Source organism: Octodon degus, unplaced genomic scaffold (assembly GCF_000260255.1).
Source record: "Octodon degus isolate 3935 unplaced genomic scaffold, OctDeg1.0 scaffold00283, whole genome shotgun sequence".
Lineage (NCBI taxonomy): Eukaryota > Metazoa > Chordata > Mammalia > Rodentia > Octodontidae > Octodon > Octodon degus.
In genome coordinates, this window is record NW_004524859.1 from 594037 (window position 1) to 620474 (window position 26438).

Consider the following 26438-nt stretch of genomic DNA (forward strand, 5'->3'; position numbering starts at 1 on the left):
TCTGCTCTTCAAAGCGAAGCGTTATGTGGCAATGGATACTACTGCGGAGGTGAGGGAGAGGACCTTGGAAGGCAGGTGAGCATTCTGGGTGTCCTCCAGGCTCCCAAGAGCAGGGGCAGAGAGACCGAGACCTTCCCCTTCAAGGCTGCACCCCTTATCTCCTTGCACTCAGCCCCCCCCAGGTGCCACCCCTAGGTACCAGCCAGGATGCGCACTCTCAGCACGTGGGTGGGGGGCTACTGGGCAGCACGGCATGTGGGGGATAGCACCCCGCAGGCCGGCCGACTGCGCTCTGCCTAAGCAGGCGCTGTAGTTTGCTGAGCTATCTGGCCAGCCCATTGCAAACGGTTCTTGTCTATAAAGATGCCAATGCATTTTGTCTGGCGTAAGTGCAACTGATATTTTGTTTGTGTATTTTTATTATTATTATTTTCTGTATTTAGGACAGGGTCTACAGGGTCTCACTACCTAGATTGGACCCGAGGTGAGTCTCCTGTTTTCAGCCTCCCAAGTGCTGGGATTACAGGTGCTTCCCCCTATGCTCAGTCTCAATCGCCATCTCAGCGCGCCCCACCAGCAGGGCCGGCACGGCGTGCCGGGGTGTGCATTTGTTTTGAGACAGGGTCTGGATGTGTAGTCCAGGCTGGCCTGGAGCTCACTGTGCAGCCGGAACTTGCGGCGATCCTCCTGCTTCAGCCCCCTGAGCACTGGGATGACAGGCGTGCACCACCTTGCTCGGCTTCCAACATCAGCTTTGCACCGATGACCTATTCATCTCACCATTTCAGCTGCCTACCTGACTATCTGCCCTGTTCTTCCCTGGACAAGCTTAAATCCTTACTGCTTTCCTTATTGTTAATTAGCTCAGAGATAAAATCTGTGGTGTGGGTTCTCCTTGTATCTGCACAATGGCCATGGTTTTATCATTTGGAGAGAAATTAAGTTATCCTGGGGCCACTGGATGTGTGAGAGGCCACTTCTTGGTTTGGCACGAGAAGGATTCCTTACTGCTGGTGCTGTTCACCGGTAAGGAGTCGCTTATGCGGTCTCTGACTCAGTTCTGGCGCAGGGAGAAAGCGTGCCCCCGCGTCACGGATCCGCTCGCGCTTCCCTCCCAGGCCACCAGAGGCCGCAGAGCCCTCGCCACCCAGCGACGCGCGTCGGCTTCAGGAGAGGCCACCGCGAAGAAGGCGAAGTTCTGCGGGCAGGGGACAGATCCGCTGGGTCTATCGCTGTCACAAGACACACGGAGAAGGGCGAGAGGTGGTGGTGGCGGCGGCGGCGGCGGCGGCGGCGGCGGCGGCGGCGGCATAGGAGGGCCTGGACCCCGGGCGCCGTGGCCTCGAGTCCCTCCCGACCGCGCCCTCCGGCTTCCTCTGAGCCCCCCGCCCCTGACGAGAGTTGGAGCCCGGCGCGGGCGGGGAGTGGATTCGAGGCCGGCCCGCATCACCGCCCCACGGCTGCTACGTCATCGCCTGAGTTTTCCTCTCGGGGTTTGGAACCCGGGCCTTTGCGCTGAGTGGCCACGGTGCCGGGGCTGGGCTCGAACCCGAGACTTTCCTGCCTCGGGCTCCCGGAGCGCACGGCCAGGGCAGGCTCAGAGTCTCGGCGCCCCCAGGGTGCTCGCGGACCGGGGGCGGGGCGGAGGGCGCGGGCCCTTTAAGGCGGCGCAGGCCGGGCGCAGGTGTGGGGCGGGCCGAGCGGATTTGGGGCGCGGCGTCGGCGCCGGGCCTGGGACTCCTGCTGCGGCGGCCGCGCTCCGGGGCCGCGCTCCGCCCGCGCCAGCATGAAGGACCGGCTGGAGCAGCTGAAGGCGGTGAGTGCGCCGCGCGCTCGCGCCGTGCCCCCCGCCCCGCTCCCTGCTGCGGTCCCCGCGGCTCCCACCCCCGGCCCGGGCCGCGGCTCCTCCGACCTGGACTCGGACCCGGCGGGCCGAGGGACACCGGGGCGCGGGGAAGCCGAGTCGGCGCCCACGGACTCGCGGAGTCCACACGGAGCGCGTTCCCGGGCGGGCGGAGGTGAGCCGGGCCCCGGCGACGCCGCAGCGCCGTGTCCGCGGGCCGGGGGGCTCCGGGGCCGCTGCCCACGGCCGTCGCTGGCGCTCCAAGCCGGAGTTCTGGTTGCGCGCCGTGAACACTGCGAGGCAGCGCGGAGAGCCCGGCGCGGTCCCGGGACTTAGGAAAGGGTCTGTGAATGTGGCCGCCAGGTGCTCTGGGAAGAGGCGCCGCCGCTTCCTTTCTCCTCCCTGGCCTGGGGGAGCCCTTGGTGCCCCCTCTGTGCTCTAGGTGGGCTGTGGGGGCGGGGAGGCTGCTCTCTGTGGGGTGCGCCTGCGTGGGGTGCTGGGGCTTCGTCATCAGAGCCCCAGGGCGGCGCGTTACCGAAAGGGCAGAATTTATGGCCTCTGTTTTATAGCTGAGAAACAGGAGCTGGCTCCCGTATGGCGATGCCCGATCGCGGGGCAAGGCCCAGCACCCCGGGGCGCACCCCAGCCTGGCCTCACCGCTGACGTTTGCCTTGGGAGGGGCCGGGGGCAGCGGGAAGGAAACGGGGAGGCTCCCAGGACTGCTGTGTCGGCCCCCGGCAATCAGGAACCAGCACGGGGCAGACCTGCGGCCGGCCCCGCCTGTCTGCGGAAATGGATTTCCAAGGAGGACCTGGCCCTTCCAGGTCGTTGGCGACGTCGCAGAGAGGCTCACCTGGGCTTGGGGGCCGAGGGTGGATGCTGGTCACCATGGGGCCCCAGCTGTCCCTGCATCCCGGTGCCTCAGGGTCCTCCCTGGAAAACAGCTCAGGACTGCTTCCTTCTCTTACCGGCGGGGCCTGCACTGTCACGCGCAGCACTGTCCCCATCACAGGCCTTGCACAGTGAGGAGCAGGGAGACGCCCCCGGCAGGCAGGCGACCGGACTGCACGCGTCTCCGGGTGTCCTTTCTGCAATGAGGGCCTTGGTTGATATTAGAAGCCCTTTCTGGTGTTATTAATGGTTTCTGGAAAGGAAGTGACCGTCTCAGCAACAAGAAATGCCATCTTCCGTAGCAATTCCTCTTATCAGAGCGCAGCATTTATTAACCTGCGTGAAACTAACTTCATGTTGAACAACCATGTAAAGCCAGGGGGAGGGAGGCGATGCGATGAGTGTCGCCAGACACGGGAGGACGAGGTGCATGTGGCAGTGGCTGTAGGTAGAAGGAGGAGGTGTGTGTGTGGGGTGGTGGTGGTAGTGGTGGGGGGTAGTCAGTGGTCAGAGCTGGGGGAGGGGGTTGGCCAGGACGGTGGTGAGCTGTCCGCGTAGGAGGCAGGCAAGCACTTGCCTGGCGGTGAGCTGGTGGGAATTTTAGCCTCTGGTTGAGGGAGGGGAGAGACAGCAGGCCTGCGTGAGCCCTAAGGACGTTGGCTTCTCCAAGTGCTTCACTAGGGTGCGTGGAGCTCAGCGGCTGCACATGCTGTGGCGCATACTTGCTGAGGTCCGGGTTCCCTCAGTTGACTGCCTGTCCTGGGGTCCCCCGGCTGGGGTCCCCCGGCTTCTCCGTGGCTAGGAGAGGATGCGAGGAAGGCACAGGCCGCCCGGCCTCTGTCCAGCCCAGCTTCCACGTGGTGCACTTCCTCCTGCCCCCTTCACTCTCAGGCTAGCCCTGAGTGCTGCGTGGGTCCAGGCTCTGCAGTAGGTCTTGAGGTCTGGGACTTGCACCTGTTCCCTGGGAATTCAGGGTCTGGTAGGACACAGGAAGAACCAGGCAGGTGACAAGCGGCCACAGGAGGAGCACAGGGTGCGTTACCAGAAGTTGGGACCTCACCCTGCACCTAGGTGGAGAGGCTCCTGCATTTTCTCAGCCACCCTTCCACTGCTGAGGAAGTGATGCCCATAGAGGCATGTGCGTGCGCTGGTACTTGAGGCCGGAGGTCAGTGTGCTCTGACCTCTTGGTGCCCTGCCGATGCTGGCGGGGTTAGTATATAAAGTCCTGGACTTCAGAGTCAGAGAGAGAGCAGGAGTATAGCTCAGCAGCACCGGCATCTGTCTGGCAAGTACAAGGTCCTGAGTTTGACCCCCAGTTGTAGAAAGATTAAATGGCTGGCTGCATGGGGATAATAGGTACATTTTATGAAAAGAGAACAATAAGCACAGCAAAAGCTCAGTGATAGGTGATGACAGTGGAGAAGCCAGTGGTGCATGGATCAGGGTCGGAGACTTCGGACATCTTGGGAACTGATCTATGGAGGACTGGAAGAGACTCGGGTGGTTTGGATCCTCTAGAACCAGCACGAGTAGGGACACACTGACAGCTGCCAGGGCTCTGAAGGCTGTCGTGGGGTCAGAGGTCCTCAGCACAGCGATGCGGAGGCCCTATCCCGAGGGGAGTCCTACCGCCCCTTCCAGCTCAGCGCAGTCCATCGTGTTCACCCTGTCAGGTGCTTTGGGTCCTAACCCGGACTCAAGGTTCTTATTTAAAGGTTCCACCCTGAAGTAAGGCTTCTCCTTAGCCAGGGCTCCTTCCTCTCCTCCTCCCTGCACTTGGGTCCCACGTAGCTGCTTTGCTGTGGCAGACAAGAGCAGGGCTGAGGCGGGAGTGGTGGGGATTGAGGAGGGATTACAGCCCCATCCGCTGGCCAGGAGAAAAGGCTCTGCTGAGAGAAGGGGATTAATTTTATTTTTATTCCTGTGAGGGAGGGGGAGGTGCAGACGCCTTCACAGGTCTCTCCTTTCCTGTGCTCCCTCCCTCACTTTTTGTTAAAATCCTTACCCATCTCCCCAGGCTCCTGCTTTCCGGGAATGCTGGGGCACGATGCCTTTTCTGCAGTCCTTCAGCTTGTGGGTTGGGTGTACTGCTTGCCTTAGGTACTTCTCTATTGAGTCAGCACGGTCGTTTTCTTTATTACCACACAGTATGTTTGAAACTACCTGCAAATGTTTTTGTGAGCTGGACCATTTGTCTTCTGTGTCCGACTGTGTTCAAGACCTGTAATTCTAGCCGGAGATGCAGCCATGTCAGCGCCTGCCTGGCCAGCCCACGGCCCTGAGTTGGGTCCCCAGTACCAACAGAACCAAACCCCTGTGGTTGTAATACCCATCACGTATCAAGCGCAGTGACCAGTAACTGAGCCGGTCCCGCCAGATAGGACCTGGCTCCGCCACCTCCATCCCTGCATGGTACTCTCCCTGCACAGGTGGGGCCAAGCGGCCAGATTGGCGGTGGCAGGCTCTGGGCCAAACTGCTCTTTCCCACCGTTCTTTTTGCCCTGCCTTTTGATCCTCCACCCCCTCCTGCCCTTTGAGGCAGTGCAGGTAGAGATGGCCCCCTGGCGCCCCTGAGTAGCTCGGCCCTCTCGCTCTCCTTATTCCTGTGGCTGGCTTTCCTTGCCCCCTCCTTGAGGGTCGGGGCAGCTTCACCTGCTGGGCATAGAGCATTTACTCAGAGAATCCATCAGTCCAACACTTAAGCCAAAAGTCACTGGTCCATCGCCCAGAGAAGGGTGTGTTCTAAGATCCCTGCCTGTAAGCCCATAGCCCAGGATGCCACCAAGAGTTGCTTCTGGTCGGAGGACGGTGAGGGAGAGGTGGAGCCCTCCAAAAACCTAGCTACTCATTTCTGCCCCGAAATGCCCACTTGGCCCCTCGGGTAGGTTTCCTGCCCTGCCCATGCGGTGGCTGGACGGGGTCCTTCTTCATCCTGCCCACGCATGTCCCTGGGATGCTGGGTCCTTCGTGGCCCTGCAGCCTCCCGCTGCCTCCTTGCCATCTCCCCTGCTGGCTCGGCCTGCTCGCTGGCATCTGGCAGTTTCCATAGCAACGCTCTCTGGCCTCAGCAGCGGAGACTGAACTTCAGCCTCGGTAAAGCGATTAGTAGAGTGTAGGCTGCGTATGTTCAGCGTTTGGTTAAGGCAGCTTGCTATGGCATCAGGATTTTTTTTAATCTCTAAATTTTGGATTACTTTTAGATTTATAGAAAAGTTGACAGAGAGGGTTCTTGTCTAATCCTTATTGAGTGTCGCCCATTATTAACATCTTGTGGAAGCACTACTGTGCACACCGCTACCCACTAAGTGCCAGGCTTCATCTCGAGTTCACTTGCTGGCCTCCGAAGCCCTTTCTGTCCGAGGGCCCACGCAGGCCATGATGCCTTCAGCCATAGTGCTCTGGGCCTCCTCTGGCCTGGGCAGGCCCAGCTGCCCTCGCATCTGCTTGGTGGTTTGGAAGTGCAGCTCCTGGGGTCTGTGCTGCCTGCGACAGCGACAGTTGGGCCGGGTGGGCAGGCTGCTGAGTGCTGTCCTGGCAGTCTGGATACCTGGCTCTTGTCTGCATTCCTTTCTCCCCTGTAAAACCGCTGGGCACCAGATTAGGATGGGATTAAGGAGAGTGGTAAGCAGAGAAAGCGTGTCTGCTGAATGCTAGTGGGTGGCGCTGGTCAAGAGCATGGGCCAGGTATTCTGGAGGGACCAAGGGTGTGCCTTGGGACAGGCTGAGAGGCAGGGTGGGAGGAGGAGTGAGACACTGCCCCCTCCTCCCTGCATCCTGGAGAGCTGAGAGCTTGGGAGTGGAGTGGAGGAGGGAGGCGGCCTGCCAGGGAAGGAATGGAGGAATGGGTGCAGAGCAGGACGGGCCTGAGGAGCAAGCCAGAAAGGATTGTGTGAATGACCTTGCCGGACTCCAGGAATGGGGGCGAGGGCAGGAAATTGGCGTGGGCCTCTGGCGGTGGCCTCGCTGGAGCCTTCCTCTGGGCAAATCCTCTCAGGCTCAGAGTCCCTAGGAGTCACCTCTGCTGACCCAGGTTCCACCTGCTCCAGGCTTTCCTGGTCTGAGCGAGCCCAGGCAGCCTCTCTCTCTGCTGTGCATATGAGCGATTCCAGGTACCCTCTCTGCTGCGCATGTGGTTCTGCGCATTGTCCTATCCCCACTGGGTGAGCAGTGGTGTCGTGGCTCCAGTTTGCCTGAGTTACATCTGACCCTGAGTTAAGACACAAAGACAGTGTCAGATACCACTGAATGTGAGTCATATTGGCCACACTCCTAGTGGCGATACAAATAAATAAATAAATAAATAAATTTTGGTCTTTTTGAGACAGGGTCTCTTCTGTAGTTCAGGCTGGTCTTGAGCTCATTTTGTAGCCCAGGCTGGCCTCAAACTCGATGTTGGGATCACAGCTGTGACACAATTCAGAAATGGACAGTCCACCCAGAGTCCACCCACGCTTACCCACACTGGAAATTTAAACCTACCCTTTTTAGTAACTCTTGACATGAAGCAAATTACAGGAAAAGCAAAAGTGAATAATAGTGACAGCAGGGAATATCACAATTTGTGAGAAGGCAGCTGAGGCAGGATTAAAGTACATATAGAAGAAAAACGACAGATTTAAAATAAGTGAATTCTGTGACTACATCAACTCTGCTTTTCCTCAGAAACCTCAAAAATGGCCCTAGAACCGCACCTTTCTTATTAATCCGTGGCACACATCATACCTAGGGATTATGCTCACTGTGGGGAGCTGGGACGGGCGCATGACCCGTGTCAGTTACTCCCACCCCCACCCCGCAGAAGCTCCCTTCAAGCCCCGCTGCTCTGCTTGGGTGGTGCGGTGTCTCGCCGGGTGTCCACTGCGGCTGGAGCACCCCGCATGTGCAAGCGCGTGGAATTCTTTCAGCACCTGGATGAGCAGATTATTCTGGTCACATTACAAATGAGGAAACTGAGGCACAGAGAGTTAAGTAAGCTTTTCAAGATGGTGAAGCAACCCGAGGTGGAGCCGGGTGTCTAGCACGGGGCAGATGAGCCTGTCTCCACACGCGGACCTTAGGACCCCCGGCGCTGGCAGCTTTCTCCTTCACACACGTGTTGGATTTGTGCATGGTGCAGTGTCCCTAGCACAGAGAGGTGTGTGTACCCCGGGCGGCGCAGGAATGACATGTCCTCAGGGGGCCTGGGCTCGGGGCCCCCAGACCTGCCTGGGTCCCCACCATGCCAGTTGATAGCTGATTCGCTGGGGAATGAACAGAGCAAAGTGGCTGCCTCCTGAGTCAATGGGGAGGATCATGTTTGTCTGTAATAGGGCTGATATGAGGGTGAAATGACAGATCTGAAAACATGAGAGGGAGGCCCATGGCACAGTGACCCATGCGTGTCACCGACGGTCACTGTCGCGCGGAATGTGCTGTCTCCTCTGCTCTTGTCCAGTTGGTCGCCTGGCTCTGGCCTAATCTGATAAGCGCTTGCTACTCGCTCCTCCGGCTTCTCCTCCTCACACAGGGCTAATGCTTGCCCTCAGCCGCCAGCTGGGCTGGGCAGTATCTCCAGAGGAGCAGCAGCGGCTCCCTCAGGCTATCGCTGTCTGCCGATTTCCTCTTGGTTCATCTGACAAGGGTGTTGCGGAAGATGCGGTCCGGCCCAAAGGGGAAGTGGTCTCTGGGGCCCGCGTCACAGGTAGAGCAGCTCAGCGCCCCTGGCGAGCCTGCTTTGGAGAAGGCTGCCTGATGCTTTACATGGGGAACAGAGAGCCAGTGCCACACACCATCAGACTCTCTGCTCTTTAAGTCAAAGAAGACGATGGGGAACTTGGGTGCGGGGCCGCATGCGTGGGGTGTTGGGTCCTGTGCGTGGGACATGCCTGTGGGAATCCTCAGACTGCTTCTCCAGGGGCAGCTGGGGACAACGTGACGCCATGGTCTCTGGACCAGACGGGGAGGGCACAGTCTAGGTCCCCAGAGAGGAGTGTGCGTGGGGAGAAGGACTGGGGGCAGGAGGAGATGTCCCCAGGCCTCTCCTCTCCTGTGCGGGCATCGGGGGCCAGGCGTCCCTCCCAGCTGTGCTCGTTTCCCTCAGAAGGGTCTTCCGGGAGCCCTGGACGCTCTCGCCTTGGGAGTGCCAGGCACGCTTCATCTGTAGTGTTTTCTCTTGTTCATTCTTCCTCCTTTTCCCCTCTACTGTTATTTGTAAGAGCTTTACAGAAACTCAAGTTACTGATTTAAACATAAACTGCTCCCACAAACTTACTTAGACAGGAGTGAGGAGCTCCTCTCTGCTTCCAGTTCTTCTGAGAAACTGTCTCTTACTTTTCTCTCATTGCTGAGACAAAATACCCAGCACCAAGAGTTAAAAGGCTTTTTTTTTTTTTTTTTGGCTACTTCAGGCTGCCTTAAGGGCAGGTCTGGTGCAGCTGCTGGAGCTGGGAATCGAATTGTGGTCCAATTGTTTACCCAAGTGGCGGTTTAAACAACTGAGCTATCCCGCAAAGCCCCTCAAGAGTTAGAGGAGGAAAGCTCTACGTAGCTCACAGAGGAGGTTTCAGCGCGTGCCCTGCTGGCTCCAAGGCAGGGTGGCACATGGCAGAGGGCAGCCGTTCAGGGTGGCGAAGACGGCAGAAGCAGCAAGGGCGGAAGGGGGCAGCCAAGCCTCTTTTCCTCCCTACAGTGTATGCAGGGCGCACGCCCTAGGGCGCCTGGCTTTTCTCTCTTGCTGGGATAAAATACCAGTGCCTGATGGCCAGAATTAAGGAAGGAGAGGTTTACTTAGCTCCCAGTGTTGAGGCTTCAGCCCCTAGTTGGCTGGTGCCCAGGCGCGGTGGTGGTGTGCACAGGAGCGTCTGTTTATAACAGCAGGGCTGGGGGACGGCAGTGGGCCCCACGAGCAAGCAACAGCAGCCCGCTTTCTGGACCTTTCATTTTGTCCAGGCTGCCCACGCTTGGCACCCGCACCCTTAATCCTAGCACCACGTCCCTGATCCCAGCCTCACACACCCTAGCCCCAGCCACTTCTGAGAAGCCCCGCCTAGCACTGCCTGAGGCTCTGGAGGGACATCAGACACTAGCCAAGACAGGAGGCATCTTACTTACCTGCTTTTGTCCTTCCTGCCTTTTCTCCCTCTCTTTCTTAACGGTAGGACATCTTACCCTCTCACTGTGCTGGAGACAACCCGGAGCCTTGCACAGCAGGCGAGAGCCCTAACGCTCCACTGTGCCCCGAGTCCAGTAGCAGCCTCTTAAGGTGAAACCTATTCAGCTGCAGTGATTCGAGGAGATGACGGGAACCTGGGCAGATGGCACACTGAGACGTGGCTGCCGGGTGGTTTTGGAGCCTCCCTGGGGTGTCCTGGGGTTTCCCCAAGTTGCAGGCTAAGCTCTACCTGGGTGAGAAGGCTGAGGCTTGACCCTGTCCTGCAGCCCATGCCCCTCCCTCCTGGGCTGGGTGCTTTCTGCACAGCTGGCAGCTGCTGTCCTGGCCCCGCTGCTCTAGGTGAGTCACCTTCTAGCAGGGCCTGCACAGCTGAGCGTCTGGGACGGGGCACCGAGCCCGGGCCCTCACCGCACAGGTCAGGAGCCAGCAGGCAGTGTGCAGCGTAACTCCGCTGGCTGCAGTTTCTCGGCAGCAGAACCTGGTTGGGATCCATCGCTGCGAGGTCCATAGAGCAGCCAGGGCGTGGGAGCACCTCGCACCTCGCACCTCGCAGGGGCTCACTGTGTTCCCGAGTCTTGTGAGCTGTGGACAGATGCGCAGTGTGCGAGGCCAGGGCAGGGCGGGGCACCAGGAGGGGGAGTGCCAGGCTGAGCTGCTCGAGGCTGAGCTCCGGGCACCTCGGTGCTCCCTGCTCTGCCCAGTTCTGCTGTCAGTTTTGTGGGCTGAGGGGCGACAGATCCCCAGCTGCAGTTCAGGGTGGCCTCTGCTGCCTCCTGGCGTGAGGAACATCAGGGGCTGTGTGGGAGGAAGTGGGGACTGTGGGGCTCGAGGTTCCGCACTGAGATAGCTGATCTGTAACCGCGTGTTACCCCACAGCTTCGCGCCCTGACATGCTGCTAAGCCCTGAGCCAAGCGTGATCCTGGGAGCTGAGGGTAAGGGCATCGCGTGCCTTCCTGCCCTTGGCCTGTGCAGGCCTTGGGGCTTCAGGAGCTGCCTGAAGGGCAGGCAAGAAACCCCTGGCCAGGGGCCCGGGGAAGCTGCCCATTGGAAGCCTGAGTGCGTCCCGGTTCGTGAGCTGAAGAGGGCGGGAGGATGGCTGTGCCTCATCTCTTCTGACCCGCATGAGATGTGGTTGGCTTATGCTTTGGAAGCGGCATGCTACAGGGGCCTGACCTGGCCGGGGAAGGTGGGAGGGCAGGACCGGAGCTGCCCCACAGCCGTGTCAGCGCACCGTTATCTGTGCTGGGGCTTTGGTTTCTGCATGTCTAGGTGGAGGGATGCAGTTCAAGGTCCCTAAGGTTGCCCCGAGCTCTGCAAGTCCTGTGCCCCTCCCCACAGCGCCCCTCCCCGCAGCACCCCTCCCCGCAGCGCCCCTCCGGTGCTCAGATCTAGGTTGAGCAACAAGGAGTGGACTTGGCTAGTTTTATGTGCAGTTACTGAGTTCTGACTGCATCGCACACTCTGTAGGGAAGTTTGAACTTTTATCTTCACGTCAGTCCTCGCTGGCTGTTAGTTTATCTCTCTTTCTCTGATACGTATCTACTTTTATGAAATACATATCTGTACATCTGTATCTCTAGGAAATATATAGACAAGATGACAGACATATATATTGGACCTGCTGGTGCATGCCTGTAATCCCAGCACCCTAGAGTACTGAGGTGGGGAGACTGCAACTTTGAGCTGGATGTGTGGGACATTGAACAACTGTGTGGACGCTGTCTCCAACGCGGGCGGGGGGCTGGGAATACAGCTCAGTGAGAAGGCCTTGGGGTCAACCTCTAGCACTAAAAAGATGTATATACAATGTCATTTCTAGATACATATCAGAAATGCTGGGCTGGAGACACGGCTCAGCAGCACAGTGCCTGCCTGGCAAGCTCACAGTCCTGAGTTCAAGTCCTGCCACCCGCCCCCGAAAGAAATGCGTGTGTAAAGTTTGAACAGAGGCTGGTGGCATAGGCGTGCTTCTCAGGGTTTTCCTGTTGTGAAACCTGGGGGAAGTTCGGCAGTGCCAGCCCGGCTGCTGCCAAGCATAGGGACAGGCCGGCTTGCCCACTGACACCTCCTCCCTATGCTGTGCCCAGCATGTGCCCGGTGCCCTGCAGTGCTACAGGAGATGTTACTCCTGGCCACAGCCTGCTTGAAGTGAAGCTGGAAAGCTGACATGGTGATCACATGGCTGTCAGATAATAGTGAACGGCTGAAGTGGGCCCTGAGGGAGGACAGGAGGGGAGTGGGGCCAGGGACTCGGGGGCTGGTGCCAGCAGGGCCCACCCCAGGAAGAAATGTGCTGGGTGCAGATGGCGGGGAGCAGCCCAGGCTGACGGGCCCAGAGGGAGCCCAGAGGAGGCCAAGCAGTGGGCTGCACAGCCAGCATGCAGAGGGGCCTGGCAGGCAGCGGTGATGGGGACTGTGCTGCTGGGAAAGGGGATGCCACAGAGCTGGAGCAGGGTCATGAGGTGCACAGGGCGGGGGGTGGGGGTGGGGGTGGTGGAGCCTGCCACTCAGGTGTGGGCGGGATGCACTGCTCCTCCTCCACCACAGAGGAGGAAGTGGAGAGTCAGGGGCGCTGAAGCATGGGTTTCGGGCTCCATGGCAAGCATGTGATGGGGCCAGTTGTGCAAGCTTGGCCCTTATGGTGCTGGGGACCTGACCTGTGGACTTGGTCTGCGGGGGTGGGGGTGGGGACGGGGAGGCACTGCTACTTTACACCTGCAGCTGGCTGATGGGAAACTGGTGTGTGCGCCATGTGGCGCGAAAGCTGTCAGTGTGTGGTGTCTCTAGCCCTGAGTCAGGAGGTGGCCACCACTCGCAGGCGCCGCCTTGATGGAGGTCTCGCAGGCTGCCGAGCAGGCCTTGGCTGTAGACGTCTGAGGCCTTTCCTTCCCAGGTGCTCCTGCAGGTGGGTGTCTGAGGCCTTTCCTTCCCAGGTGCTCTCCTGCAGGTGGACATCTGAGGCCTTTCCTTCCCAGGTCCTCCTGCAGGTGGACGTCTGAGGCCTTCCTTTCCCAGGTCCTCTCCTGCAGGTGGATGTCTGAGGCCTTTCCTTCCCAGGTCCTCCTGCAGGGGGGCCAGGCTGCCTGGCTGGAGCCGGGTCATGGGGATCCCTGTGTAAGCCACAGAGGTCTGAGAGCCTCCTACTGTGGTGACGGCTGGGCCTGCCTCCGTGCTCCAGGCCACCATTGCTCCCAGCCCTGGCAATGTCCCTTGACCCATGCACGACGGCAGCCTCCTCCCACTTCCTGAGCTTGTGTGAACATGACATCCCCTACATGATGTCATGCTGGCGTGTGTGTGCACACCTGTGTGTACCCAGATCCTCATGGTCTCTGCCTCAGTGTGCGTCTCTAACACCCACCATCAAAGCTGGTGGACTTACCTCTAGAGGAAGACTGGGCTCCTGCTTTCCAGTGAGGAGGCTGCGGAGGCTGCAGGAGGCCTGCGTGTCAGTGACCCTTGACCTAGGCACGCTGTGTTTTTGGTTTTAGACAGTGCGGGGTGGATGCAGCCCACTGGCCTCATGGAAGCTGGTTATTTGTTTAGCTAAAAGGCGTTCTGCCCCTGTCATGTGCCTAGGTCAGCGTGAGCACTCAGAAACAGGTGCAACACATGAGTGACAGCCGAGTGCCACATTTTATTGTGATCAGACTGATTTGCTAAGTGAAGGACTCTGGGACTCAGTGCACCTGCCCCCGGCTGAGAAGGGCCCCGAGGGGCAGGCAGCAGGCAGCTGTGACTGGGCGGCCTTTGGATGACTTGGCTCCTCCCACTTCAGACATTCACAGTTCTCAGGCCTCTGGCCAGCCCTTGGCTTGTGACTGGTAGTCTCTCCAGAATCCTGTGGGGAAGGAGTCCTGGGCAGGCAGGCAGATAGATGGACAGACAGACATACCCTTGTAAAGAATTGATGCTGCTTGTGATCCCAGCTTTCTGGGAAGCTGAGGCAGGACGACTGCAAGTTGGAGCCTGGTGTAGGCAGTTTAGTAACCTCGTGACAACCTTTCCAAAATTAAAACAAGAGCTGCTGTGGGGCACGCAGGAACAGGGATGGGGTTCTCCTGCCCCTAGCCCTACAGTTCCCTTCTGTGCCCCTGGACATCATGGTGTGCAGGTGGCCTCCCCAGGGGCCTGTTGCTGGTGGAAGGTGATCTCGGTGACTGTGGTTTCACACAGGAGGGTGAATGAGGCCCAGGGAGCTGGGTTCCCAGAGGATGCTGGGCTGGGTGGGGAGGCTTCTGTTTCCTTCTACACGGGTGCTCTGGGACTAGGAGCAGCACCGAGCACTTCCTTTGTAGCAGGCAGTTTCTGAAAACAGGAAGAGCTTTGTTCCCGCTGTGCACTTTGAGCTCCAGAGAGGCTGTGTCCAGAACCCCATGGCATGGAGAGGGGCCCAGGTCCAGCCATGGTGTGGAGCCCACCAGTCCTCACCTTTAGCTGTGTGGTTCTGGCCGAGTTGCTAACCCTCTGGGCCAGTGGTGGGCTCCAGGTGTCGTGCTTGTCTAGCCTGGGAGACGCCCCAGGTTTCATCCCAGCACCGAAAAAACAAACCAGACCCTGGCATTTACCGAATGCCGTGGACCAGGCCCTGTGCAGATGCCTTTTATATTCATTTTTCATTTATGCCTTAAATAGTTTAGTGTAGTAGGTAGCATTATTGTCAGCGTTTAACAGATACAAAAGCTTAGGTCCAGTGAAATGAGTGCCCGGCCTCCCATTCCCCAGAATCTGCTGTTCTGACTCTTAAGTGAAATCGTGTGTAAGAAGTTAGCCCACTCCTGGATCTCTCAGTAGGACCTGCCCTCATCCTCTGCTCCTCTGTCTCCTACAGAAGCAGCTGACGCAGGATGACGACGCTGACGAGGTGGAGATCGCCATTGACAACACAGCCTTCATGGATGAGTTCTTCTCCGAGGTGGGCGGCCTGCCTGAGTTTTGTTCTGCTGTTCATGGAGAAACACGGCTTCCTCTGTTAGAACACGGGAGCCTTGAAGCTCTGCGGAGTGGCAGAGGGCCGTCACAGGGCTCTCTCGGGCGAGCCTACAGGGAGAGCCTTTCAGTTCTTCCTTAACCTTGTTAAGAAAGGCCGCAGAGGGGACATTGCATGTAACGAAGATGTGCTGTTAACAGCTTACGCTGTGCGGCAGCTCCTTAATGAGATCCCTTCTTCCTAAAGAATATGAATTAAAGACAGAATTAACCCAGGTACATAGCCGGGGTAGGAACAAGCATTGCATCGCTAGGCTTGGGATTCAGCTAGATCAAAGTTACTATTTGCAAACATTTTTATACTGCCCTCGGCTTAACACTGTTGGTGACAGAGACCAAGAAGCCACCAACTTGGCCTTGTAAAGTCTAACCCGGGCACATCAGCCGTGTCTGCACATTTGACCCCTCTTTGGTCTTCGGGGTGCACATCGGGGTGGTCCATAGATTGGTGGAGTTGTGGGGCGGAGTGGACCAGTGCCAGCAATTCTGGCCTGGGCTTGGAGCTCAGCCTGCTTCTGACCAGCTCATGGTTTCTGTTAATGTTCCTCCTTTGTAAACTGGGATCGATAACCTAATAATTTCCTATAGGCTTAGTGCAAGAATCGAGACACTGCTCCTCAAACAGCGCGTAACAGCAACAAAAAACAAGGCCAGAGTGTACGATGGTGAGGTTTTTGCCACTGTACCATGGTTTCTTGAGTCCTTTAGTTCCTTGGGGGCAGGGTTTAGAAACCCCGAATGCTGCATTCTTCTTGCAGAGAGGATTTGGCCCTTCCCGTCACCCTCCGGTGCCGTGTCTCCTCTCAGTGGAGCGCACGGGAGCTTGCCAGCCCATGCCCGTCACCCGTGCTTGCGCTGACCGGGCCTGCAGGTGGGGCTGTCCCTCGCTCCGGGTGTTACCGTGAGCGAGGCAGAGCCTGGCTCTGTGAGCCCAGCATCGATCCACTGTGGGCTGTGGAAGGATGTGTCCTTCTGGCCAGTGGTGGGTAGACTCGAGACATTTGACGACATTGTCTTGTTCCTGCGGTTGTACCTGGTGAGCTGGACGCATTAGGAGCATCTGCGTGAAGATGAAAGGAACCTTCTCCAAAGGAGACTTCTTCTCCTGACCCAGAGGGAGGGTCCCTGAGAGGCAGATGCTTTGTGAGGTGGGGAGGTGGTGGGCTTCGTGGCCGATCCCCCCTGCTAGCATTTCAGGCAGTGTGACCTTGGCCGCATTACATGTGCTGTGTGCACTTTGGTTCCCTCCTCTGGAAGTTGGGCATGTTAGCCCTCGTCTTTCTTCTTGTAAGAATCGCAGGAGCTCACACCCTGGCAAGAATGATCTGGCCAGAAGAGCGCTGGGGAGGTGGCGCATGTTTGCCGAGAGTTATCAAGCTCTTCGGGCCGCTTTGCTGTCATGCTGCTTTTTCTTTGTCTCTTCTTGACCATTTCCTTAGTTGGCAGAGAGAGGAAGATTTTTTTTGAGGAAACTGATCTGCCTTTGAAGGGGTTTATTGTTTTGTGTTCATTCATCTGTCGTCAGTGTCTTAATGCTTACCCTCTTCCAGGCTGGGTTGGAGGTGCTGGGATACAACATTGTGTGCAGCAGGGTCCTTGCCCTGTGTCTTCTGATCTAGTGGGGGGGGGGATTTTAGAAGTTGTCCCCTTGATGGAAATGTTAAGAAGACACCATGGGAGCACAGACAAGCACAAAGTTCCACCTAGGGCAGAGGGGCAGAGGGCAAAGGGGCAGAGGGCAGCGGGCGGAGGGGTGGAGGGGTGGAGGGGCAGAGGGCAGATGAGCCACTTTGCTCTCAGACTTGTGTATCTGGAGCCCCCAGAGCTCGTACACACACAGACCAAGGTCAGAGCCCCCGAGGCAGCTCAGTCGCGGGTGTCTCAGAAGTCCTTCCAGATGACTTTGTGACAGTGATGCACCACTGCAGAGTGGTGCAGAGATGTTGAGGGTCTGCAGCAAGGAAGTGCTGGGGTGAGGGTGTGTTTTTGAAAAATCTGGCTATGGCAGTTTGTAGAGGGGAGGAAAGCTGGCAGGTTGGCGAAGGTGCATCCTTTAGGGACGCTGTGGACCTCACTGCTGGCTGGGAGTGGGGCATGGGGAGGGGAGTTAAGGCTTGGGCCAGCATCTCTGAGGTCCTCTGAGCTTTTCCCAGAGGACTGAGAGGGTGAGGCTGCTCGGCCTGTCTGCTGCTGGGCAGTGAACTACCTAGCCCCGCGAAGCAGCCCTTTTGTTGTGCGGTAGCCCTCTTGGCTAGGAATCTGGGCAGCGCTGCGGGCTGGCCTATCTCCCCTCTACAATTTCTGGAACCAGGAAAACACCGACATCTGGCCCAGGGATGGCGGTGACACGAAGGAATACCTGGGCAGAGACTGTCTGGTGAAGCGGCTGCCTTGACTGTTCAGTGCCCGGGCTTCTCAGCAGGCCTCAGCCAGGGTCCACGGGTCCCTCGGGGCGGGAATCTGCTGTGTGCGGTGGCCCTTTTCCTGCACTATCTGAGACACATGACAAGTACACTCGTTTGGGGTGGGCACATGTACAGCGTGCCCACCGCTGCTGCCGCCCTTTCCTCCCCGCCTCATCCCCTCCCATTCCCAGTGTGCCTTCCTGTCTCCTGCTGTCTCTCCTTTACTTCTGTGTTTCCACTGGGCTTCTTGTCCGGGAGGAGCCCGTGATAGTGAACCTCCTGTGTGGGACTCTTGCATTTGGCATGCGGTCTCCAAGTAATCGATTTCCCTACAGCTGGCTCGCAGCCGTCCTTTCTGTGGCTGAGCATGTGTGCCTCACTGTCCCTGCTCACGAGGCTCCAGAGGGCGCCGGGCTGTCTCTGTGGCGCGGCGACTACACCTGTGTGCTGTGAACATGCACGTGTGTGCAGAACTCCTCCTTAGAGGCCTCACGCTGCGGCAACCCATGCATGCCATGTTTGTAGCATCATGATTCTGCTGTGCTGTGTCACTGAAGTAGTCAGAGCTGCTGATTCCAGACAGGACAAGGCTCCCACCTCTTAGTGAGATTAAAAAAACAACAACAAAACTTACACCCTTTATGAGCTGAGCCGCCCCCCCCCCCCCGAGTTAGACTTCCATTTGGCGCTCTCTTGCACCAGCATGGCCAGGAGCAGCTCAAAAAGCCCCTGGATATTTTTATGGGGGGTACCTTCATCCTCTCAGCTGATGTTCCTGCTTTTCCAGGCCTGAGTGACTTGGTCATGCCGGCCCCCAGCTGGAAGGGACGCCAGGGAAGTGACTGCTTGTCAGAGGGACAAGAGTGCCAGGGTGGTTGTGGCAGTAGTCGCGATTCGTCCTGCAGGCCGGCAGGATCGCCTCCTGAGGGCGGCGTGCACGACGCTGTTCAGTTGGTCCCAGTGCTCGTTGGGGAGGGCAGCTCCGTAGTGTGATCCTCAGGTTGGGGAAATTCTTGTTTTTCTTTCAGAAATCTAAAATGCACATTCCCCTTATAAAGTCCAAGGAAGCCCTCAATTTCATCTTTCACAGGCCTCCTGACTCAGACCTTCTCTTAAGAAGATGGGTAGGCGGGTGGGTGCCCCTTGCACAACGCTCTGCAAATACGAAGTCACAGTTTCGTTGTTAGGCTCTAGCTTCATGTGGGCCGCGGTTACAGATACTAGAGGGTGGACAGCTTCTAAGGCATAGATGCGTATTTTCCACAATGCTGGGGCCTGGGCTCCAGGCAGACTGCTCACATCACATTGTGACCTCACATGACAGCAAGGGAGCAAAGCTAGCTGCCCGGCTTCTTCTTATAAGGCCTTAATCCCACTGAGGAGCGCTCCACCCACTGACCTAATCACTCACCACAGGCCCCGGCTGTAAAGACCCTCAGGTGGGAATTGAGCCTGGAACCTACCAGTTTGCCTGTGGGGAGACACAGACTTGAGTCCCCACAATAATTAAGGAAACCTGAGGTAATTTTGTGGCACTGAGGGAACCTGCTTTTCTCTTGAAGTTGCTGGGTTTCTTCGTGTTTGGCCAGCGCCTACTGATGGCACCCTGTGGATATCAAGTAGTGGATATCAAGTAGTCTAGGACCAGAAAGCCTTAGTCCTGGCCCTTGAAGTGTGGTGTGGGGTGGGTATTGAGCAGAACTTGGCTAGGGAACCGTGACGTGGCTGACCGCGGAGCACAGGAGTTTGTTAGATACCCTTGACTTTTGCTAGAAGAACTAAAACCCCTAAAGTGGTTGTAACTTGGAAATTCCAGTGTGAGGTCACATCAGCAGGTTAAATAGGGTGAATGCGTCTTAAGTCTGGAAGCAGGGTATGTGGGTGACAGGTGTGCTGGGTGAGCTGGTAGGTATCACATTCCGGAATCTTTCAAGGAGGCAGGCGGGCGCCTTGGCCAGTCGTCTGCTCTGCGGTCCCTCTTGTCCATCATGCCCTCTGCTGTGAGTTTTCAGCTGGCCCATGGAGCACATGGCCAAGGGCAGTGCTCTGGGGAGATGACACACGGTACCCACCCCAAGTTGGCGGTGAAGCCAAATCCAGATCTGGACTGCCCAGCTCTAGGCCAGCAAGAGTGTGTGCTTGCTGTTCAAGTCACCCAACCTCGGCCTTCCACTCGGGCCCCATCCCACCTGAAGATAGCCTGTGCTCTGGCCTGGGGACCACACCCTCCCCTTTGTCCCTCCACCTGCTGCTGCCTTCAGAATGCCTCATCACCCTATGCTGTGCTCCGCCCCACCATCCGTGTGTAAGGAATTCACTCTATTGTATTGCTTTGGTCAAAATGACTAGATAGGCCCCTTTTCCTGGCTAAATTTTAAGCAATCCAAAGCCCTGACACAGTGAACTGATCAGAAATTATTGTCCAGGAATCCTTGTTTTGCTGGTCTGTGTCGCTCTGGGATCACTGGGCTCTGTTCATTCATGAAACGAAAGCTGAGCAGAGTCCCAGTCACTATAGAGCCCCTCGGGGTTGGTGTCTGCTGCACAGTCGCCTGAGGCAGCGTCTCCTTTCTATTCAGTGTGCTTTCTAAAATGACAGCACCAGCTAGGCAGAGACCTGACTGAGAACCCCCCCCCCCCCCCCGAGAACTGCCAGTTTGGGGAAGTAAAGGTGTATGGACTGTGACAGAAATCATTTACTTGAGTGCACAACTCCACTTTCTTGTCTTGGAAGGGCAGTATGTAACTTGTTTCCAGGACAAAAATGGTAGAATTAATGCCCCCCTGGAGGTGCAAGGTGCATGGGATTTGGGAGAGGCGGAGACACATTCCTTAGGTGCAGGGGCACAGGCTTGTCCCTCAGCGACTGCCAGTTCCCTAAGGTAATACTTTCTTTGCTTCGCATTGTCTAATTAGCTCCCTCTGGCTAATTAAATCCAGAGGGAGGAGGCCAGTAGCTTCAGTCACTGCTTCCTTCTAGGAGATGATAGCGGACTGAGTAATGTGGTCATAGAAAGGGCAACACCCAGGAGTGGCTGAGTGCACAGTGGTTGACTTGCTGTCTTTCTGTGGCTACTGATGACGTCAGTACTGCTGGAAGGATTAATGGGACATGGTTTTAAAGGGACAGCATAGTGGCTGCATATAATACGTAGCAGGTGCTAGCTTTCATGCTTGTGATTGTCATCATCCATGATTATTGAGCATGTGCATCGGGTTAAGCATTTGATTTGAGCTTGTTCAATGTCAAAAAACTGCTAAGAGTTCGAGCCAGACCTGGAATCTGATCTGTCTGATTCCAACTTACTAAGTCCTGTTATGTGGATTCTTGTGTTATTGGTGATCATCGGTGAATATGTTTAGAAAAGAAACGTGTAATAAGAATGCCTTGGGATGTTACTAGCTGCAAATGTAGCAGGGAGACCAGGAAAAGGAACAGTTTTGGATTGATTCCCTTGCTCAGCGAGGTTTCTCGAGCCCTCACTTGTGGGGCCTGGAGTCCACGGGACATGCAGTCAGAGGGTAGAAGGAAGGCACGGGAGCCCCGAGCAGCGCAACTGCCACAGGCCCACGGAGCTGGATGGACACACCGCTCTGACCCGTGCATGGGAACTTGGGAGGGAGGAGGGCTCCTCCTGCGGGGTCGTTGTGTGCTTGCCAGGCCCAGAAGGTGGGGTTTGTGTCTCACAGATGCCTCCGATGTACTTCTTCGAAGCTATAGGATGGGTTGGAGTAAGTTCCTCTGCCTCTTTGGTCTCAGTTCTTTTCCGTACAAAGGAGAGAATGACCGTGACCTCACAAGTACTGTGAAGGGTTAAGCGTCACGTCTCATACGCATTCAATCAGCTTGAGTCCAGAGGTATCTCGTTGTCCGCGTCATGGCAGCGCGCGTAACCCCCACGGCCACCCATGAACAGCTCTTCAGCCTCCAGCCCGGGCTCTGAAGTGCTATAAGCAGCCCCCAACCCCTTCCAGCTATCAGGCAAACACCCAGGGGGAAATGACATACGGCTGCCACCATGGAGACTAAAGTCAGCTTTGAGGAAGATCAGTGGTTTCCAGGAAAACCAGTAACCCCAGTTCTGAAAGAGAGAGCTCTATGGCTTGCTCTTTGGTTTTTTTGTTTGTTTGTTTTGGTTTTGTATTTAGTACAGGGTCTACAGGATCTTACTACATAGATCGGACTCGTAGTGATTCTTTTGTTTTTCAGCCTCCCAAGTGCTGGGATTACAGGCGTGTGCTTTAGTCACCTGAGCTGTCTGGCCGGCCCTATGACTTGCTCATTGTCCATCCTGAAATCCTGAAGGGGTCTGTGATTATTTGGTAAATTGACTTATGGAGTCAGAGACCCTGAAGTGCCTTCAGGAAATGAGGGTGCTGGGACGACAGCCAGAACACTTCAGCAGGGTGGGGTGGCGCAGTGCTCCCAGCCAGGACACCCAGCCCCAGCTTTCCTGTCGGCAGGCCTGCTGAGCATGCACTGTGCGTGGGTTGACCCCAAACTCGAGACCCTGCCATGCATCCTTGCGATATTCCATGTCCTTTCGTCCTGCCACTGACCAAAGTGTGAGCCAGGGCCCTTCAGTTCATCAAGTAATTTTCCAGAAGGGATTTCCTAAGACAACCGGTGTGAAACAGCGAAGGCCTCATGGCTCATTTAAACTGCTGCATTCATTCTAAATTGGTGGATACATTTCAGTCTAGAAAGCCCTTTTCTCTCACTGCCATGAAACTGTGCAGTTACTTTGGTGTGATGGGTGTGGCATTCTGTGAGCTGTCAGGGAGGCGGGGATTTCTGGAAGTGGTTACACCACTCGGTCACAGGTATTCCTAGACCACTGTGGGCCCTTTGTAATTGAGAAGGCTTGGGATTCTGCGAAGAAGAATGGAACAGTATGGAAAAGAAGAACAAAGTCTTGGCTCTAATGGAAGGGTTACCTAGCTTGGCATCTGGGCTGGCCGCATGTGACCCTGTTTTTCCTCCGCCTGTCCTCCCACTGAACTAACAATCCCGCCGTGGCCTTGCCATCTGCTAAGCGGCCTCACAAATATCTGGGTCGCTGTTGCTACATGCAGTTACACTTTGACGCTGTTATTACAGAGAAGTCTTATTTCACATCACTCAGTGATGACTGTACTGCCCAGCCATGGCACATCTAAGCTGACCTACTATAGAAGGTAGCCGGCTCAAGTTTCATTTCTTCTACTTTCTATCCTATTTATTTTATTTATTTTTTTGATGGTACCAGGGATTGATTCAGGACCTTGATTTCTGTCCAACTTAAAGAGGTGAAAAGTTTAAAGAGGTGAGCCGTGCTTTGGAAGAGAGGGACAGGATGTCAGTTTGGGAGCTGCACGTGTGCTGAGCTATATCCTCGCAGCATCCCAGATACCGAGACTCTGCTGCTGACAGGAGGCTTGCAGGGTTTCTGCTAAGAGCGGTGGCACTGTGTGCGCTCACTCTGGGATAAGGCAGGTAGGCGCCATGGGTGCTGAGGGCTCCGCCCTCTGTGCTGCCCTGCAGCACGGCGTGGTGCTGGGGAAGGAGGCCACTCTCACTCGCTACGTGGCACCAGGGCCTTAGGATGGTGCCCATCTGGGAAGAAAATGCCGGGAGCACTTCTTGACACCTCCGCCCTGTGCATGGCCCAGTGGCTCTCACTTCTGCGAATCTCCTGGACATGAGTCCTGAGCCGGCGTCACACAGAATCTTTCCTTCTGCCTTCATCTCCTTTACTGTTTTTTTCCTCTTCCTCTCAGTCTGGCTTTCAAGGTCTGATCTCTTCCCTCCCCCACTTCTGCTGCTTCTCTCAGCCTCTGCTGTCTTTGGGGCTGAAGCGTCCGCCCGGGAGGCTTTGCTGGCTTCTCCTGATGATTCTTGAGGACTTTCCCGGCTTTCTTCTGTGGCCGACTCGTGTGATGCAGGCTGGGTGAACGGTCACTGACTGCTGGTGACACTGGCCTGGCTCTATAGAGGGCGCTCACTGGGCAGCCGAGGACTTTTGAGCCCTCACCTTCCACAGAGCCAGAGGTGGCTGGCTTTCACCAGGATGCTCTGCTAAGCAGTGGACGTATCTTCCTCTTTGATGATAAGGGTTATTGACTTTCTGATTATAGATTGAAGAAACTCGGCTCAACATTGACAAGATCTCAGAGCATGTGGAGGAGGCGAAGAAACTCTACAGTATCATCCTCTCTGCACCCATCCCGGAGCCGAGTGAGTGTCTACGCAGTGGACTTGCCCAGTGACGGCCCTTTGCAGTGGGGCACAGTCTTGTCTTCCTTGCAGTGTGTGTGGCAGGGGAGCGTACATGTCAGCGTGCTGATGTCCACGTTGTATCGCCTCCTCCTCCCTGCTGCCCTCAGCCCTCCTGCTCATGGTCCACTCTGTCCTCATGGACAGATAGATGGCCCTCTCCTCGTCCTCCCAGGGACACCAGCTTGTAGGTGTCCTCTGCTGCCTGGTGAGCCCATAGTCCTTCTGTGAGATGTGGTCTGACTGTTTCTGCCTTGGCAAGCTTTCCTGGGTCCGCCCAGGCTGTGCATGGGCCCTCTGTCCCTGCCCTGTGCACACCTTGACCACAGTGTGAACTTTGCTCCCCACTGTGTGATTCGCTGCTGCCTTATCCCTCCCTCAACCCCACTGGACTCAGAAGATCTGGATCCAAAGTCCATGTCTTCTTCTTAGTCCTTCATTTCTAGCTCAGTTCTGAGCCTGTAGTAGATGTTGAAGGACTTTTTCAGTAGATTGTAGCAAATACTTACCTTGGGCCAAATCCTTCAGGACAGGTCTGGGGAGATTGGAGGTATATCACAAATACTTGCTTCAGTGCTGGTGAGATAGCTCAGCAAACTATGTGTCTGCTTAGGCAAGTGCAGGGACTGGGGTTTGATCCCCAGCACCATATGCTGTGCCAGCCCTGCCCCTGGGTGCGCTGAGCCGGCCACTGAGACTGGGCATGGTGGTACACGCCTAATCCCAGTGCTGGGGAGGTTGAAAACAGGATGATCACTTCAAGTTTGCGCTGTGTGGTGAGACCCTGTACCAAATACATACAACAAAATGAAACAAAAAACCCAAATACTTGCTTCAATTCAAGGCTCAAAGGCCTTGGGGTCATAGATGATCACATAGCACCTTCTCCTGCTTTCCAAGATGAAGCTTGTATGGTAAGTTTCCTTTAAAAGCAAGGCTCTCATAACAGTTAGTGTCCTGGAAATGTACTTAGGAAGCCTACTCGGAAAGGCAGACTTCAGGGCTCCAGCTCTGGCTCCTTACTCTATAGGTCTGGGGTTGGGTGCCTGGAACATGCCTTTTAGAAGCAGGCCACGTGGGGCAGGCTGTGGGGAGTGCATGGAGCAGCACTGCCAAGGCCGCCTAGGACAGCTCCTCTGCTCTGCTCTGCTGCGGGCTGAGGTGGTTTGCTAAGCAGTCTGTCTTGTCTGATTTTATCTGCTTTGTTTACCCAGAAACCAAGGATGACCTGGAGCAGCTCACCTCGGAGATCAAGAAAAGGGCCAACAACGTCCGCAACAAACTAAAGAGTAAGGGGAGAGCAGTCTCTGCACTCCGCAGGCCCGCCCCCTCCGCACAGACCGCAGCAAGCGTTCTTCTTCCAGCTGAGCTTTGGGCACTGTTCCTGGAATGGCTCTGTTGTAGAAAAGTCCTGACTGTAGTTGGAAAAGTCTAGGACTGCTCAGGAGCCGGGAGTTAACGTGTGCTTTCAGCTGCTGGCTGGTCCTTCCGCACAGTCTCAGCTTTCCCCTGCTGGCCCTGTTTTCCGGGCAGCCGGTCTTGTCTGAGTGGTGCTGCTGAGATGCGCGCTGGCTGGGTGCATGGCTCCATCTCCCAACCTTGGTGGCTGAAGTGTTTCTTGGTGGGAACCTTCCCGTCCACCCTCTTCCCTATTGGAGAACATAGTGCGGTGCGGCTGTGGTTAGAGATTCAGTCCTCTCAGGGACTCCAAAGGTTGCTTAGTCTTGGGGCTGGAACTTGGCGCCTTCACCCTGAACTACCTCAAATCCTCTTATACACGTTTTTTAAATTTTGGGATAAGGTCTGAGTTGCTCATACTGGGTTCAGCACACAGCTTTCCTGCCTCAAGAGTGCTGGGGTGACCGGCCTGCTCCACAACTCTCAGTCAGTCTGTGTTCTTGCTGCCCTTTGTGCTATTGGTCAGAGGGGAAAGTGTTTTTGCCGAGTCTGGTTTATCCTTCATCCTGAGCCCCAGTTAGTGTAGCTCCCGTAAGGGTTGGAGAGGGTGTGTCACTGGCAGCGCCCCGTACTGATGCAGCGTGGTGCCTCCCGTGTACCGCGCATGGCCCTTGCGTGTGTTCTGTTCTTCACATTGATACCTGCGGAAGGACAGGTCGAGGAGCCCTAATCTGAAAACCTAAACTCCAAATGCTCTGAAATTTGCAGCGTTTTGAACAGCAGTGTGATGCCAGAAGTAGAAAATTACCCACCTTGACCTCATGTGAGAGATTTCAGTTAAAAAATAGGAGCCATAAAAATATGGCATAAATGTACTTCAGGTTCTGTTTGTAACATCAATAGAAAGCATAAGTGAATTTTGTGCCCTGTCCCGAGATGTTTCATCATGCCCACGCAAATATTCCCAAAGCAGATAAATCCCTAGATTTGAAACACTCTGGTCTCACGCCTTCAGGTGAGGTCCCTCAGCTTGCATTGTTACTTGTTCCAGTTTATAAACAGGAGACAAGAAAGGCCGAGAGGTTCTGTGGCTCTCAAGTCACTGGCCTAGTGGGTGGCAGGCAAGGATTTGGGCCTAAGTCTCTTGGTGACCAACACCTACCCTTCACCTGTGTGGTGAGACTTGGGAACAAACAGTGAAGGCGGGTATGAGCAAGACTGTGCCTGCCTCCTGGGCCTGCGTATGTGAGTGAGCGAGGAGGCCCGCGGGACAGTGCTTCTCGGGAGGACGAGCAGACATGCTGCCACAGTCGCCTTCCTCTCCCTGCAGGCATGGAGAGGCACATCGAGGAAGATGAGGTGCGGTCGTCTGCGGACCTTCGGATTCGGAAATCCCAGGTATATTTATCCTTGGCCTGGCAGTCATCTGCAGTCCTTTAATATTTTTTTTTCAGCTTTAGAATCCTCCCTCCTTCTCTCCCCCTTCCCTTTCCCTCCCTCCCCC

The 26438-nt window shown here is 56.3% G+C and overlaps 1 protein-coding gene across 6 annotated transcripts in view; it reads left to right on the top strand.

The window, feature by feature from the left end:
• The first annotated feature begins 1723 nt into the window (after positions 1-1723).
• The window catches only part of Stx3 (syntaxin 3), a 40471-nt gene continuing 15756 nt past the window's right edge, over positions 1724-26438 (top strand). For all 6 annotated transcript variants that reach the window (XM_023707229.1, XM_023707233.1, XM_023707231.1 and 3 more), the window contains exons 1-5: positions 1724-1816; positions 14718-14801; positions 23398-23497; positions 24751-24825; positions 26265-26332. In XM_023707229.1, the coding sequence (XP_023562997.1) occupies positions 1787-1816; positions 14718-14801; positions 23398-23497; positions 24751-24825; positions 26265-26332 (357 nt within the window). In that variant the 5' untranslated portion in view covers positions 1724-1786. The remainder of the gene's footprint in view (positions 1817-14717; positions 14802-23397; positions 23498-24750; positions 24826-26264; positions 26333-26438) is intronic.